This window comes from Phyllobates terribilis, unplaced genomic scaffold, assembly GCF_046119375.1.
Source record: "Phyllobates terribilis strain yellow unplaced genomic scaffold, ASM4611937v1 Scaffold_1__5_contigs__length_1240528914, whole genome shotgun sequence".
Lineage (NCBI taxonomy): Eukaryota > Metazoa > Chordata > Amphibia > Anura > Dendrobatidae > Phyllobates > Phyllobates terribilis.
In genome coordinates, this window is record NW_027362761.1 from 364,887,128 (window position 1) to 364,905,344 (window position 18,217).

Sequence of the window (18,217 nt, forward strand, 5' to 3'; positions counted from 1 at the left end):
GAATTGGAACGCTGATGCGCGCCAAACCTTCTAGTCCAACATTAGTGTCTCAGCTCAATAAGTACAAAATCCACAGTACAAGATCTTGTGGAAAGCCTTTCGAGAAAAATTGGCTAAAAAGGGAGCCCAACTCAAAGAGAGACCAACTTGTTCAATAAGGTCATAAATATATGATCATCACATGGCCCCATATATCTGGCTGCATTGTATATGTGGATTATCACTTTAACAGCATTTTTACCTATAACAAAACATTATTGGTAAGTTCAGCAGTTGTCCTCACGTGTGAAGATGTTCACCATTGTATTCAGCCATTTTTTTTCCAAAACTACAAAATTGCTCTGAATGAAAAAAATTCTGATTCCCCAGTTGGCAAAATGGTACTGTCTACAGATGGATATCTACTTTTAATCCTCTTTAAGTCTTTAAGAGGTTGAACATACAGAATATACAGAGTAGTCACTTGCATATGGCACTGGAGAGACAGTTTATTTTCCTTAGGAAAAGAGGTATTTTGTAAAATCTTCCCAGAGAGCATTGCTTTAATAGGGTTAAGCACTATATCTTTATTTTAACAAATGTGCTGGGGACAAGATTTGTGACACTTACTAATATACAAGTATAAAAGAATTCCCTTCTGCTCGTGTTAGTACAGCTTAATTCATAAACTGCACAACGCTCCTTTCCACAAAATGTCCGCTTATAGAGGAGCATGTGACCATACATGTCCATTACTCTCATCAAATTGGGAAACACTTCATATGAAAAGCTGTTTTTCATTTGGAAGAGGCAGATGGACAGGTCTGGTAACATTCTCCTCTATCGGTGGCCATTGTGACAGGAAAGCTGTGCAGTCTTTGCGCAAAGCTGCACTAACAAGTGATGGAGGAGAACATGTAACACTTAAATCTTTGAAAAATAGTTTTATAAAGGTCCTGCATTACATGCAAGTCTGTGCCGAATGGTCTGTTGGGTTTCTCCAGACCATGCTTGGCATCAACTCTTTGTCCGCAATTGCCACCCCTCCGCCTTTGATTGACATCTCTGACCAATGGTATGGAGATGTCAGCTCAGTCAATAAAAGGCGGAGGAGCAGGGATTGCGGACATTGAGGGGTGGTGCTGATCGCAATTCGGAGACATCTATTGGACTGATTGGCACTGATTGCATGCAGATCAGGACTTTTATAAAACTAAGGAATGCTAATGTGGTAATATACACTGCTCAAAAAAATAAAGGGAACACTTAAACAACAGAATATAACTCCAAGTAAATCAAACTTCTGTGAAATCAAACTGTCTACTTAGGAAGAAACACTGATTGACAATCAATTTCACATGCTCTTGTGCAAATGGAATAGACAATAGATGGAAATTATTGGCAATTATCAAGACACCCTCAAAAAAGGAGAGGTTCTGCAGGTGGGGACCACAGACCACATCTCAGTACCAATGCTTTCTGGCTGATGATTTGGTCACTTTTGAATGTGGGTTGTGCTTTCACACTCGTGGTAGCATGAGACAGACTCTACAACCCACAGAAGTTGCTTAGGTAGTGAAGCTCATCCAGGATGGCACATCAATGCGAGCTCTGGCAAGAAGGTTTGCTGTGTCTGTCAGCGTAGTGTCCAGAGGCTGGAGGCGCTACCAGGAGACAAGCCAGTACACCAGGAGACGTGGAGGGGGCCATGAGGGCAACAAACCAGCAGCAGGACCGCTACCTCTGCCTTTGTACAAGGAGGAATAGGAGGAGCACTGCCAGAGCCCTGCAAAATGACCTCCAGCAGGCCACAAAAGTGCATGTGTCTGCACAAACGGTTAGAAACCAACTCCATGAGGGTGGTATGAGGGCCCGACGTCCACAGATGGGGGTTGTGCTCACAGCCCAACACCGTGCAGGACGCTTGCCATTTGCCACAGAACACCAGGATTGGCAAAGTAGCCACTGGGGCCCTGTGCTCTTCACAGATGAAAGCAGGTTCACACTGAGAACATGTGACAGACGTGACAGAGTCTGGAGATGCTGTGGAGAGTGATCTGCGGTCTGCAACATCCTTCAGCATGACCGGTTTGGCAGTGGGTCAGTAATAGTGTGGGGTGGCATTTCTTTTGAGGGCCGCACAGCCCTCCATGTGCTCGCCAGAGGTAGACTGACTGCCATTAGGTACCGAGATGAGATCCTCAGACTCCTTGTGAGACCATATGCTGGTGCAGTTGGCCCTAGGTTCCTCCTAATGCAGAATAATGCCAGACCTCATGTGGCTGGAGTGTGTCAGCAGTTCCTGCAAGATCAAGGCATTGAAGCTATGGACTGGCCCACCCGTTCCCCAGACCTGAATCCGATTGAGCACTTCTGGGACATCATGTCTCGCTCCATCCACCAACGTCACGTTGCACCACAGACTGTCCAGGAGTTGGCGGATGCTTTAGTCCAGGTCTGGGAGGAGATCCCACAGGAGACCATCCACAACCTCATCAGGAGCATGCCCAGGCGTTGTAGGGAGGTCATACAGGCACGTGGAGGCCACACACAATACTGAGACTCATTTTGACTTATTTTAAGGACATTACATCAAAGTTGGATCAGCCTGTAGTGTGTTTTTCCACTTTAATTTTGTGGGCGACTCCAAATCCAGGCCTCCATTGGTTAATAAATTTGATTTCCATTGATGATTTCTGTGTGATTTTGTTGTCAGCACATTCAACTTTGTACAGAACAAAGTATTCAATGAGAATATTTCATTCATTCAGATCTAGGATGTGTTATTTGACTGTTCCCTTTATTTTTTTGAGCAGTGTACAATTGTGGTAGGGATGAGCATTAAGATACATATAATTTGGTTGCAGCAGTTTGTGAAGGAAAAACCTGCTCTTTAGTTGTCTAGCCATCATTCTATTGTATTGCTTAGATTCCCTTGGTTGGATTTTCCGAGTTTCTGAATGATAATGACACATTTGGATTTCATATTTATGGGATTTCTCTGTAATTACTCTTTCTCAAGTAGTTAATGGTCTGAAGAAAATATTTATGATCAACTTTTGCAAGTACATTAGAGAAATATAATTGAAGAGCTCAGATTTAAATAGCTTTTAATGGCAGGACTGTAAGGGTATGTGCACACGATGCAGAAATGAAGCAGAAAATTTCTGCATCATTTCTGCATCTCCCTGGCAGAAAAAACGCATGCAGATTGTGCATGCGTTTTTCCTGCAGAATACATGCGGATCCACATGCAGATTCACATGCGTTTCCGCATGCAGATTGACAAGCGCTTTCCAGGCGATTTTAGCATCACCTGGAAAGTGCTTGACAACTAGGTCACACTATATAAATCCATGCAAACAGCATGGATTTATATAGTGTGACCCGAGAGAGTGTATATACTTACCTCCGATGGCCCGCACTGTCCTGCTTTACAAAGTTCCCAGCTGCCGGCAACTTTGAATTGAAAGACCTGCCGACGTCAGCGTCACGTGACCCGTCACATGACTCTGACGTCACCGCAGGTCCTACAACTCACTGCAAGTGCCGGGAACCAAGCGGGAGCGCTGCGCGGGCCGACAGAAGGTAAGAATACATTTATTTTTTATTTTATTCTTCTTTTTACAGCTTTTTTAATGGTACCTGGGTGTGGAGGAGAGTCTCATCTTCTCCACACTCGGGTACCATCCGCACATTAGAACGCACCAATTACGCAAGTACAAATGCTGTCTTGCGGAATTGGCGCGTTCTAATGCAAGTCAATGGCGGCGAAATCGCCGCGTTTCCGCAAAATTAATTGACATGCTGCGGATTTTTGACCGCAGCGTTAACGCTGCGGAAAAATCCGCATCATGGGCACAGCACATGCGGATTTCCATTGGGGAACATTGCTGCCCTTCTACCATGCGTTTTTCATGCGTTTCCGCGGCGTTTACGCAACTGCAAAAACGCCGCGGAAACGCATGAAATACGCATCGTGTGAACACAGCCTAAGTCATACCCTCAAATAAGAGAGAAAAAATAGAACTGAGAAAAAAAGGAAAATTACCTGGTGCTTCAATGAGCTGCTTGTATACACTGAGGAAGGCGGCCTCTGCTTCTTTGCTTCTTTTACTAAGAGCTACAACCTGGTGAAAAGTCAAAGGAGAAGACAGGTTACACATAGAACATTATAGAACACTATTGCGAGTTCAACACATTCTTGCAATGTATAAGGTAAATATTTTAGTGAAAACACTATTGTTCCTTCTGACTCTTACTCTCTTATCATTGCTAAAATTATCATTATATTTGAAGTCATGCGGCCAAACAGTTCAGGAACTAGTCAACACTGTCAAAGGGGTTGTCCACTACTCAGACAATGCCTTTGGAATCCCTATGTTTCTCCCCTAGTAGGAATCCCTATGTTTCTCCCCTAGTAAAATGATAATGCTGATACTCAGCTCCGATGCTGGTGCCGTTCCAGCGGTGTAGGCACTGGCTCTCGCAGGAATCGCGTGACATTGCTATGTCACTTGATCCCTGTGGTCAATTAGCGCTGGCTTCACTCTCTTCTCCTACAGACATAATAATCAAGAGGACGTCAGAGCTGCAGCTACTCTCTCACTTCCTCTGGATGTCTTGATTTGTCCGAAGGAATGGAGAGTAAAGCCAGCGCTGATTGGCCGCAGGGATCACGTGGCATAACAATGTCACACGATTCCTGGAGAGCCAGTGCCGACACCGCTGGAACGGCACCAGCACTGGAGGTGAGTTTAAGTGTTATTATTTTACTAGGGGTAAACATAGGGATTCAGAAGGAGTTGTCCGAGTAGTGGACAACCCCTTTAATATTGGGACAGCAAACGTACAGTACATTTTCCCTGTGTCATGAACCACATCCTAAGGCTCTGTACTTAAATAGAAGCAGGACAGCATGGTAGCTCAGAGGTTACCATCACTTAAGTCCTGGGTTCAAATCTTACAAAAGACAGAGTTTGTATATATTACCTGCAATTATAAGACTTCTTTCCCCTTGGCTGAGACCAGTCAGGTGGGACACATGGACATATCTTCCTGTGCTGCAGAATTTAAGAGTCAGTAGGGCTCCACAGCATGCGTCCCTCCACCCTGCCATCCTTTCGCCTGGCATCTTCCATGTGAAGGGGTGGAGGGACCCATCCTATGGAGCCCTACTGGCAGCTAAAGAAGTCTATCTAGGTAACATTACCATTATATTGTTATATTGCTATGGTTGCCACATGCTATCAACCAAAAATCCTAGCTTGGTTTTAGTTAGTCTGATAGTTACATGGAGAATTATAAATAGTGAATTATAATAAAGTGCAAGTGCTATTTATATTACATAATTATCTAATATATTACATCCTGCAACATTTATGTCATGTGCCCCCCTTTTTTAAGGTGCTCCCTGCAAATAGCTTTAGTGTTTTATTCCCAAAAAAGTGTGAAACAACTGAAAATATGTCTTATATTCTAGGTTCTTCAAAGTAGCCACCTTTTGCTTTAATGACTGCTTTGCACACTCTTGGCATTCTCTTGATGAGCTTCAAGAGGTAGTCACCGGAAATGGTTTTCACTTCACAGGTATGCCCTGTCAGGTTTAATAAGTGGGATTTCTTGCCTTATAAATGGGGTTGGGACCATCAGTTGTGTTGTGCAGAAGTCTGGTGGATACACAGCTGATAGTCCTACTGAATAGACTGTTAGAATTTGTATTATGGCAAGAAAAAAGCAGCTAAGTAAAGAAAAACGAGTGGCCATCATTACTTTAAGAAATGAAGGTCAGTCAGTGCGAAAAATTGGGAAAACTTTGAAAGTGTCCCCAAGTGCAGTTGCAAAAACCATCAAGCACTAATCTTGAAGGAGTTCCCAGAGATGCTTAGCACTTGTTGGCCCTTTTGCCTTCACTCTGCGGTCCAGCTCACCCCAAACCATCTCGATTGGGTTCAGGTCTGGTGACTGTGGAGGCCAGGTCATCTGGCGTAGCACACCATCACTCTACTCCTTGTTCAAATAGCCCTTACACAGCCTGGAGGTGTGTTTGGGGTCATTGTCCTGTTGAAAAATAAATGATGGTCAAACTAAACGCAAACCGGATGGAATAGCATGCTGCTGCAAGATGCTGTGGTAGACATGCTGGTTCAGTATGCCTTCAATTTTGAATAAATCCCCAACAGTGTCACCAGCAAAGCACCCCCACACCATCACACCTCCTCCTCCATGCTTCACGGTGGGAACCAGGCATGTAGAGTCCATCCGTTCACCTTTTCGCCGTCGCACAAAGACACGGTGGTTGGAACCAAAGATCTCAAATTTGGACTCATCAGACCAAAGCACAGATTTCCACTGGTCTAATGTCCATTCCTTGTGTCCTTTAGCCCAAACAAGTCTCTTTTGCTTGTTGCCTGTCCTTAGCAGTGGTTTCCTAGCAGCTATTTTACCTTGAAGGCCTGCTGCACAAAGTCTCCTCTTAACAGTTGTTGTAGAGATGTGTCTGCTGCTAGAACTCTGTGTGGCATTGACCTGGTCTCTAATCTGAGCTACTGTTAACCTGCGCTTTCTGAGGCTGGTGACTCGGATAAACTTATCCTCAGAAGCAGAGGTGACTCTTGGTCTTCCTTTCCTGGGGCAGTCCTCATGTGAGCCAGTTTCCTTGTAGCGCTTGATGGTTTTTGCAACTGCAATTTTTCGGACTGACTGACCTTTATTTCTAAAAGTAATGATGGCCACTCGTTTTTCTTTACTTAGCTGCTTTTTTTCTTGCCATAATACAAATTCTAACAGTCTATTCAGTAGGACTATCAGCTGTGTATCCACCAGACTTCTGCACAACACAACTGATGGTCCCAACCCCATTTATAAGGCAAGAAATCCTACTTATTAAACCTGACACTGTGAAGTGAAAACCATTTCCGGTGACTACCTCTTGAAGCTCATCAAGAGAATGCCAAGAGTGTGCAAAGCAGTCATCAAAGCAAAAGGTGGCTACTTTGAAGAACCTAGAATATAAGACATATTTTCAGTTGTTTCACACTTTTTTGTTAAGTATATAATTCCACATGTGTTAATTCATAGTTTTGATGCCTTCAGTGTGAATGTACAATTTTCATAGTCATGAAAATACAGAAAAATCTTTAAATGAGAAGGTGTGTCCAAACTTTTGGTCTGTACTGTATCTAAAGCATACAATAAACATGATGAAAATGTGTATCTCAAATTCAGTGTGTTCTAAGCTAGATAATTTGTGTGAATTTGTAGTTATCCTCATCATAATTATCATTTCTTAATGAAAAATCTACAACATAGCAGGATCTGTACTTTTACAGAACAACTAAATAAGCAGATAATATTGTTGATAAACATTACAGTTATTGTATCAGTTGCAAAAATAGCTGTCAGCAAAGATTTATATACAAATTCACTTGAAGATGCTCCCATTAAAAAAAAAAAAAAAAAAGAGTATAAAATACAGATTATTAAAAAGAAATAAATACATAGACAGGAGAAAGAATTGATTTATAGTGGCACCAACAATTACATATAATTAGTCTGCATCAAAGAATAAGGATGCAATAAATATTCAATTATGCAATAATATCATCAGTCTACTATTTGACAGGGCTGAAATTAATAAATGGACAACATAGTCACTATATTTACTGTAAACTTCTTAACTCATATAACATGTAATGTCTAAACAGTAAAAAAAAGTATATAAATCCAAGGTCTGAAAGTATAAAGTTCTCCATCCATTCTATATGTAAAATATAAAAAGGGCATGTCCTTGGTATTATGCAATCTCATAGATTATTTATTGAATAGCATGTACCCCAATTTAAATGTTTGTTTTTATTTCCAATGTCCCTTTCATTGCTCAAGTAACCCTTATGCTATCTATTTAGAGAGGGATAGGTGGTCATCTGTTCCACTACGCAGAAGGGGTTCACCTTGTCAGCTCAACAGCACCCCATCATACAATTCTGGGTGAAAATTTTTCTTTTCATAAAACATTGTTTTATTGTACCAAAGTGCTAAAACATTATAAAAGAAACTATGCACGATTATAAGAATTCACAGAATAAGATAGACATATTATTTAATTAATGAATGTATTCTCCCCCTCTCCTAAAAAAAGGCAATCTAAATAGTGGCATTGGAAATTACGTTTTGCCTTGCAAAAAAATAAGCCCTCGCACTGCTACATCGATGGAAAAATGAAAACAACTGCTGTGCCCTGGGGGACTAAAATGGGCCGTGTCTCCAAAGCGTTGCAACCAGGGCTGTGGAGTTGGAGTCGGAGTCGTGGAGTAGGAGTCGGTGTCCATTTTGGTGGAGTCAGAGTCAGAATTGGTATAAAATGGACCGACTCAGACTCGTAAAATATATAATAAATTGGGTACAGTAGTACAGTGCAGGGTGTGCTGTAAATGTTTTCATATGAATTTGGGAAAGTTATGAAATGTCCTATAAATGTCTGTTCTGTTCCTGATCTAAGGATCTCGGCTTTTAGTTGAGATGAATCTGTGCTGCACTTTATGTACACGCTCAGTAGTGAGGCAGGGCCGTGGAGTTAGTCAGGGAAATTGAGGAGTCGGAGTTGGAGTCGATGGTTTGGCTTACCAACTCCACAGACCTGGTTGCAACAACTTTTATGCACGTTTTTACAATATATTTACATCAATTATTACAAATGCATACATGATCCATTCTTCAAAGTTAAGAAGTTTCAAATGCACATCAATCTGCACACCAAACTACTGGTTTAAAGCAGACCTGTTACCAGGTCAAAAATTGACATTTTTTTCTCTTATTTTTTGTCTCTCTGCTTCCCTGAGTATTCTTTATTTTTTCTTTCTTTCTTTCTTTTTACATCCTCCATACAGTTCCAAAGATATGGGCCTATTTATTTAGTACCACTTTTTAAGGTCTTTATGATCCAGGTAATTAATTAGCTGCCTAAAGACATGGCCCCAGAGAATGCTCCGTGCACCACCTCACCACATTTGTAAAGACCATGAAGATTTGCACTAAATAAAAAGGTCCATATCTCTGGAACTATACAAAAAAAGCAAAAAAATGTATACTTAGGAAAGCAATGGGAATAAAATAAGAGCAAAAAGTGGACACTTTTGATCAGGTGATAGGTCCTTTTAAATCCTTTTTTTTTTGCCCTTTGTCTTTTCTTATTTTAAGAGCTGTAACTTTTTTATTAATCCGTAGACATAGCCATATAAGTGTTTGTTTTTTTTCAGGAAAAGTTGTAGTTTTGAAAGACAATATTAATTTTACCACACAATGTAATTAGAAATGAGAATAAAACAAGTGTGGTCAAATTGCAAACAAACTCCAGCAATTACACCATTGTTTTTTGGGGGTTTGTTTTACAACATTCATTGTGTAGTAAAACAGACCTGACGACATGATTCTCCAAGTCAGTATGATTACTGCGATACCAAACTTGTCAAGTTTTCCATTATTTTTGTGGTGAAAAAAGTTTTGAAATTTGTAAAAATTAAAAACTTTGTTTGTGTTGCCATTCTCTGAGATTTTAATATTTTTCCATTGATGGAGCTTTGTGAATGCTTGTTTTGCCCTGAGCTAACGTTTTTATTAACGAATATACATATCACATTTTTCCTCGCATTTATTGCATTTTTAGGGAAGTGCAGGAAACAGAAAATAGCAGTTTTGACATTCAGATTTTTTTCCGGCGTTTAACGTGCGGTGTAAAAAAGATATATTATGATAGATCAAACTATTTTACACATGACATTGATTAAAATATGTTTATTTTTCTATTATTTTTAAATGTCTTTATTTTTGAAGGGGCAAAAGGGGAATACCTAACATAAATATATATATATTTTTAGATATTTTTTTAAACATTTTTCTTAAATTTATATTTTATCTTAGGGAACTTCAACCTGTGATCGTTTGCTTGTACTACACACTGCAATACCGTTGTATTGCAGTATACAATGAATATAAGTTTTTGATTTCTACCTATAGGAGAGCACAGAGCTATACCTTTAGGATTTTATTTTACTATTTATTATATTTATTTATTGCTCCTAGGGATGAATTAACCTTTAGACATTATTCATTATTTTAATTCTTCCTATTTGAGTAATATATTAATTTGTCTACATACCATGATTATCTTGGGGTTATTATGCTGATGTCTGAGCAGTTTGATATATGAATTATTTGTAAAACTTTGTACAGTACCCATTTTAAAACACATCTTTTTTGGCAAGATGATAATTTCTTCTATTTACTTTTGATTTCAAATATTTTTTTGCAGCTTATTTAACTAATAAATATAAATATAATTGGAATATACATACTGTGAATGCAATCATCGTTGTAGGTTTGAGTATACTTTGAAAGTGACTACATCTTCATTATCTAGTGTCTCATACGTGGCTCTGTGGCATTTCACCATATTTTGTAGGTTGCAGCCCACATATAGTGATATAAAATTTTGACAAAAATGCTTATGTTTTAAAGGGGTTGTCCGCGACTTTAACATTGATGGCCTATCCTTAGGCTAGGTCATCAATGTCTGATCGCATGTACCATCAGCTGTTGCAGATACCGGCGGCGGCCTGAACTGCTCAGTTGCCGAGCTGCAAGCTCCTTCAATTCTATAGTGGCTGTAGCTAGGTACTGCATATCCGCCTTCTATTCAAATCAATAGTGGATGGCTGTGCAGTACCCAGCAGCGGCCACTACTCCATTGACGGAGCTGTGCAGCTTTGTAACTGAGCAGTTCTGTCCGCCAAAAAAAGCGGGAACAGCTGATCGGCAGGGTTGCCGGGAGTCGCACCGCCACCGATCAGGTATTGATGATGCATCCTAAAAATAGGCAATCAATATTAAAGTCTTCATCAACCCCTTTAAGCATGCTCATTCCTCTTGATGAGAAGTTTCTGGATTAGGTTGCTAGCGCTTGATACCAAGAGGATAATGCATTCAACTACACTTTTGTAGCGCCGGCGTCCCTGCCCTCTGCTAGGCAGGGACGCTGTTCCACTCACCCCTCTGCTCCGAGCCCGGCGTCCTCCTCCTGCTCTGCTGGCAGCGCGCGCTCCTTCCCGGCCACTGTGCTTAGGGCGCGCGCGCGCTCCCTCCCTCTTAAAGGGGCCGCGCGCGTCGTCCTAAGGAGTCCCCGGCCAATGGCCGGAGGACTTCACTATATATAAGGCACCGCCTCCAAAATGGAGGTGCCAGAGCAATGTTGTTGCACTGTTCACTACTCTGCTTCAGCCCTCAGGTCCCGTTGCCAGTTACCTGCCAGATTCCTGCCAGTTGCTGTCTGATTCCTGCCTGATATTCCGCTTACCTGCCTGCTAGCCTGAGGTCCGACGGTCTGCCTACCGACTCCTGTCAGTCTGTCTAAGGACCAGCTTGCCCGCTCACCTGGGAGCGCTCTTCTGCTACCTGCCTGCTAGCCTGAGGTCCGACGGTCTGCCCTCCAACTCCTGTCAGTCTGTCTATGGACCAGCTTGCCCGCTCACCTGGGAGCGCACACCTGCTACCTGCCTGCTAGCCTACCTGGAGGCTCCGCCGTCACGTGCTGTGACCACCTGCCATTCCAGAGACTCCTGCCCGCTCACCTGGGAGCGCACACCTGTTACCTGCCTGCTAGCCTACCTGGAGGCTCCGCCGTCACGTGCTGTGACCACCTGCCATTCCAGAGACTCTCGCTTGCTCACCTGGGAGCACACATCTACCATCTGCCTGCTAGCCTACCCGGAGGCTCTGCCATCACAGGTCGTACCTACCCTTTACCCAGAGACTGCCCCGGTCACTTGCTGTGACCTCCTGCCCGTTCATCCAGAGACTGCCCCGGTCACTTGCCGTGACCTCCTGCCCGTTCATCCAGAGACTGCCCCGGTCACTTGCCGTGACCTCCTGCCCGTTCATCCAGAGACTGCCCCGGTCACTTGCCGTGACCTCCAGCCCGTTCACTCAGAGACTGTCCCGGTCACCTGCTGTGACTGCCTGCCCGTCTTCCCTGGTTGCCACCCGCTCCCTTACAAGGACCGCCCCCTTGTATAGTAGCTCAGAGGTTCCACCTCCCAGACCCGTTACAGTTTGCTCGGGCCATGGAACCCGGTGGCACCCAAGCTCCCTCACTCTCGGACCTGTGTCATGAACTGTCCCGTCAGAGGTCCCAACAGGAGTCCATCCTGGGTCACCTGCGGAATGTCAATTCTCGCCTGGACACTCTGACTGCTCCACCAGCAACCACCGCCAGTGCCATGACTCGCAATCCGGCAGCTCCGCTGCCCACCAATACTATAGTATCCTACCCCGGACCCCGGCTTTCTGCACCTCCTCGCTTCGGAGGCGACTCCGCTCAGGCTCGGGGCTTTATAAATCAGTGCACTCTGCACTTTGAACTGCTGTCCCACCAGTTTAACTCCGACCGGGCCAAAATTGCCTTCATCATGTCCCATCTCACCGGGGAGGCCCTGGCCTGGCTAAATCCTCTATGGGAGAGAGGAGACCCCCTGGTGTCCGACTTGCCTGCCTTTCTCACGGCTTTCCGGAAAGTCTTCGACGAACCTGGACGGAAGGCCTCATCCGCATCATCTCTGCTACGCCTCCGTCAGGGAAGTCTCACCGTGGGCCAATATGCCATACGGTTCCGTACCCTTGCCTCGGAGCTGGCCTGGGATAACGACGCTCTGGTATCTGTCTTCTGGGAGGGTCTGTCCGGCCGTATTAAAGATGAACTTGCCGGTCGAGACATTCCTACCACTCTCGATGACCTAATAACTCTTGCCACCCGGATTGACCTACGGTTCCAGGAGCGTGCCAAAGAAGTCACCCGTGAGAGGAGGTTTCCACGTCTAGCTCCTACTTTTCAGAAATCCGTCACTCCCTCCGTTTCTCCCCAGGTACACTCTCCTGAGCCTATGCAGGTCGACCAGACCAAGATGGTCAAAACCCGTCAGGACTTACGCCGTGCCGAGGGGAGCTGCTTCTACTGTGGCAGTAAGGAGCACCGGATCCGTACATGCCCGGAGAGGTCGGGAAACGCCTGTGTCTAGGTTCGCTCAGAGAGGTCGACCTAGACAAGAATAAATCCTCTCCATCTCTGCTGCTGTCAGTCTCAATCGTCTGCGGGGAGAACCGTTATTTCGAACTAGCCCAACTTGACTCTGGAGCGGCCGGGAATCTTATTTCACAAGCCCTGGTAGAAAAATACCGCATTCCCACCAAACCTCTGGCTATACCATTATCTGTCGCTGCTGTGGATGGGGGCCTCTTACCACGTCCCATCCAACTCATCACCGAATCCGTAACTCTGCAGGTGGGAATGCTGCATTCTGAGAGCATCTCTTTTCATGTTCTGCCTGGACTCTCTCACGCCCTCTTACTAGGTCTACCTTGGCTCCAGAGACATGCACCTGTGCTTGACTGGCAGACCGGAGAAGTCCTTCGCTGGGGACAGGACTGTCATAAGACTTGTTTGGTTCCTGTTCATCCCGCCCGTCCTTCTCCTACCCCAACTAATCTACCTGGACTTCCGATTCCCTATTGGTCATTTGCTGATGTCTTTAATAAAAAGGAGGCAGTGACATTACCCCCTCATAGACCATACGACCTGTCCTATCGACCTGTTACCCGGTGCTACGCCTCCCCGTGGGCGTATTTACCCATTGTCCGCTGCTGAGACCTGGTCGATGTCCGAATATATTGAGGAGAATTTGGCCAGGGGATTCATCCGGAAATCTACCTCCCCGGCGGGAGCAGGCTTCTTTTTCGTAAAAAAGAAGGACGGCTCTCTCCGTCCCTGTATAGACTATAGAGGCCTTAACCAGATCACGGTGAAGAATAAGTACCCCCTTCCGCTCATTCCAGAATTATTTGATCGTCTGAGGGGGGCTAGAATCTTCACCAAACTGGACCTCCGTGGGGCGTACAACCTGGTCCGTATCCGTCAAGGGGATGAATGGAAGACTGCATTCAACACCCGGGACGGCCACTATGAATATCTGGTAATGCCCTTTGGTCTCTGTAACGCTCCTGTCGTCTTTCAAGAGTTGGTCAATGACATCTTCCGGGACCTTCTCTACTCCTGCGTAGTGGTGTACCTGGACGACATCTTGGTCTTCTCTCCGGATCTCCAGACTCACCGGAGAGACGTTCGTCAGGTCCTGCTCAGGCTCAGGCAGAATCACCTCTTCACTAAATATGAGAAGTGCCTCTTTGAGCAGACCTCGCTTCCGTTTTTGGGCTACATTATTTCTCAGACCGGCCTACGAATGGATCCAGAGAAACTGTCTGCCATCGAGAAATGGCCCCGACCGGAGGGGTTGAAGGCCATTCAGCGGTTCCTGGGCTTCGCCAACTACTACCGCCTCTTCATACCACACTTCTCTTCCCGGACTGCCCCAATTTCCGCGCTCACCCGTAAGGGCACTAATCCCAGAGAGTGGCCGCCCGAAGCAGAGGAGGCCTTTCTTTCCTTAAAACAGGCCTTCTCTTCTGCCCCGGTGCTGCATCGCCCAGATGGCAACAAGCAGTTCTTCCTGGAGGTTGACGCCTCCTCCTCTGGAGCCGGAGCGGTACTTACCCAAAAATCATCTTCCGGGAGAATGGTAACTTGTGGCTTCTTCTCCAAACTCTTCTCCTCTTCTGAGCGCAACTATTCCATTGGAGATCGAGAGTTATTGGCCATCAAGCTGGCATTGGAGGAGTGGCGTTACCTGCTCGAAGGGGCTCTTCACCCGGTAATAATTTACACTGACCACAAGAACTTGGCTTACCTCCAGCATGCCCAGAGACTTAACCCGCGCCAAGCTCGGTGGTCCTTGTTTTTTGCTCGCTTTGATTTTATTCTTCATTTTCGCCCGGCTGACAAAAACATCAAGGCGGACGCCTTATCCCGATCCTTTCTGGTGTCTGATCTCGAGGAAGAACCGAAACACATCATCGATCCCGCCAGAGTAATACAGGTGGCTCCCGTGAGTCTAAATCGTCTCCCTCCCGGTAAGACGTTCGTATCAGTACCTGATCGGGAGAAGATCCTACACTGGGGTCACTCGTCTAAGCTAGCTGGCCACGCCGGTCAGAAAAAGACCCTCCAGCTTATTACCCGGCACTACTGGTGGCCTACCCTGCACAAGGACGTAATAGACTTTGTTTCTGCCTGTGTGTCCTGCGCCCGCAACAAGGTTCCGAGACATCTGCCAGCCGGTCACCTCCTTCCGCTCCCAGTACCTGCTGCCCCCTGGCAGCATATAGCAATGGACTTTATAACTGATCTCCCCGTCTCTGCCGGTTGTACGGTCATTTGGGTGGTCGCTGACCGCTTTTCCAAGATGGCTCATTTCGTTCCCCTGCCAGGCCTCCCGTCTGCACCCGAGCTGGCTAAAGACTTTATCCGCCACATCTTCCGTCTTCATGGCCTGCCCCTCCACATCGTGTCGGATCGTGGGGTACAGTTCACCTCACGCTTCTGGAGAGCCACTTGTAAACTGCTAAACGTCACCCTGGACTTCTCCTCCGCTTACCACCCACAGTCTAATGGTCAAGTGGAGCGGATCAATCAGAACCTGACCAGTTACCTCCGGCACTTCCTTAATGCCCACCATTCAGACTGGGTGGATCTCCTGCCATGGCCCGAATTTTCTTACAACAATCACGAGAGCGAATCTTCCTCCAAATCCCCGTTTTTTTGTAGTCTTCGGTCAGCATCCTCGGATCCCATTTCCCGTCTCCACCTCGGTGGACAATCCGGCTGCGGAATCTCTTGTTAACAAATTTTCCTCCATATGGGAGAGTACCCGATCCGCACTCCTTCTGTCATCTGAGCGTATGAAAAGACATGCTGACAAAAACGTCTGGATCCTCCTCAATTCCATCCAGGGGATAAGGTCTGGCTCTCGTCCAAGTATGTCCGGCTCAAGATTCCTTCCTATAAGTTAGGGCCTCGGTTCATCGGTCCTCTGGAGGTCATCAGTCAGATCAACCCGGTGGCCTATAAATTGAAACTCCCGGCCAACTTGCGGATCCCTAACTCCTTCCATGTATCTCTCCTCAAACCTGTGGTACTTAACTCTTTTTCCAAGTCTACAGGTACGCCTCCTGCTCCGGTTTCCGCTGAAAACGAATTTGAGGTAGAGAACATTCTGGCCACCAAAAGGGTAAGAGGGAAGACCTTTTTTCTAGTAGATTGGAAGGGGTTTGGTCCTGAGGAGAGAACGTGGGAGCCCCGGGAGAACATCCATGCCCCTCTCATCCTAGCTAAATTTCTCTCTGGCCTAAAAAAGGGGGGCCTAAAGGGGGGGGTACTGTAGCGCCGGCGTCCCTGCCCTCTGCTAGGCAGGGACGCTGTTCCCCTTACCCCTCTGCTCCGAGCCCGGCGTCCTCCTCCCGCTCTGCTGGCAGCGCGCGCTCCTTCCCGGCCACTGTGCTTAGGGCGCGCGCGCGCGCGCGCTCCCTCCCTCTTAAAGGGGCCGCGCGCGTCGTCCTAAGGAGTCCCCGGCCAATGGCCGGAGGACTTCACTATATATAAGGCACCGCCTCCAAAATGGAGGTGTCCGAGCAATGTTGTTGCACTGTTCACTACTCTGCTTCAGCCCTCAGGTCCCGTTGCCAGTTACCTGCCAGATTCCTGCCAGTTGCTGTCTGATTCCTGCCTGATATTCCGCTTACCTGCCTGCTAGCCTGAGGTCCGACGGTCTGCCTACCGACTCCTGTCAGTCTGTCTAAGGACCAGCTTGCCCGCTCACCTGGGAGCGCTCTTCTGCTACCTGCCTGCTAGCCTGAGGTCCGACGGTCTGCCCTCCAACTCCTGTCAGTCTGTCTATGGACCAGCTTGCCTGCTCACCTGGGAGCGCACACCTGCTACCTGCCTGCTAGCCTACCTGGAGGCTCCGCCGTCACGTGCTGTGACCACCTGCCATTCCAGAGACTCCTGCCCGCTCACCTGGGAGCGCACACCTGTTACCTGCCTGCTAGCCTACCTGGAGGTTCCGCCGTCACGTGCTGTGACCACCTGCCATTCCAGAGACTCTCGCTTGCTCACCTGGGAGCACACATCTACCATCTGCCTGCTAGCCTACCTGGAGGCTCTGCCATCACAGGTCGTACCTACCCTTTACCCAGAGACTGCCCCGGTCACTTGCCGTGACCTCCTGCCCGTTCATCCAGAGACTGCCCCGGTCACTTGCCGTGACCTCCTGCCCGTTCATCCAGAGACTGCCCCGGTCACTTGCCGTGACCTCCTGCCCGTTCATCCAGAGACTGCCCCGGTCACTTGCCATGACCTCCAGCCCGTTCACTCAGAGACTGTCCCGGTCACCTGCTGTGACTGCCTGCCCGTCTTCCCTGGTTGCGACCCGCTCCCTTACAAGGACCGCCCCCTTGTATAGTAGCTCAGAGGTTCCGCCTCCCAGACCCGTTACAACTTTCAGGGAGCAGGGAGGTAATGAGGTGAGTGTGACCTGAAAAAAGGGTGTGGATATGAAACATTTTGGCTGAGCTGAACATCCTTAAAGAGGTCTGTGGGAAAAGTTGACAAGTATGGGCTATGGGCATAGTTATCATTAGGATTTCTAAAGGATACACACAATTCTGTTATGATGAATCACTTCACCTGACCAATATTCCTAAATTAGAAAATGGTGTTTCGCTCAGTCGGCCATATTTTCCAAAAATGGCACACATCTTTCAAATCCTGCCTGGGGTGTGTAAACTTATAAGCACAACTGTAGATAGAGGCAGTTATATAACAAGTCATGTATAAGCCATGTCTAAGTGATGATCAGTTCACAAATACAGCCCCTGGCAAACAGCACACTTCCCAGACAATTCTCAATAATTGATGTTATATAGAGGCAGCAGAACACATGGCCATTATATTCAGACACAGAAAATTTGTTTCACTTGAAATGGTTTCCTGCAGAAGGATATAAACAGCACTTATGATCGGCTATCCTGTTTTATTTAGCCTTAAAGTGACGGCTGACTTCAGCGCTATTGATTGTAGATCGTGTTGATAAGCTGTCTGCCCCAACTCCTATATGAGTATTCCAACTCCCTCTGTCTATTTATGATCTGAGACAGCAGCTTTCCATCTGGAAGGAAGGTCACTAAATATAATCATAAAGAATTTAATTAATTTGTTAGTGTGCAGATCTGGCACAAGGTTTCCAAGAAAGCAGGAGATGTGCGGAGGGGCAAACTCCACACTCACACAGACAATAGCCAG

General features: G+C 46.1%; 1 protein-coding gene across 3 annotated transcripts in view; it reads right to left on the minus strand.

The window, feature by feature from the left end:
• Window positions 1-18,217, minus strand: part of CUX2 (cut like homeobox 2) — a 642,716-nt gene that overhangs the window by 271,602 nt on the left and 352,897 nt on the right. For all 3 annotated transcript variants that reach the window (XM_073676344.1, XM_073676345.1, XM_073676343.1), the window contains exon 4: window positions 4,031-4,109. In XM_073676344.1, the coding sequence (XP_073532445.1) occupies window positions 4,031-4,109 (79 nt within the window). The remainder of the gene's footprint in view (window positions 1-4,030; window positions 4,110-18,217) is intronic.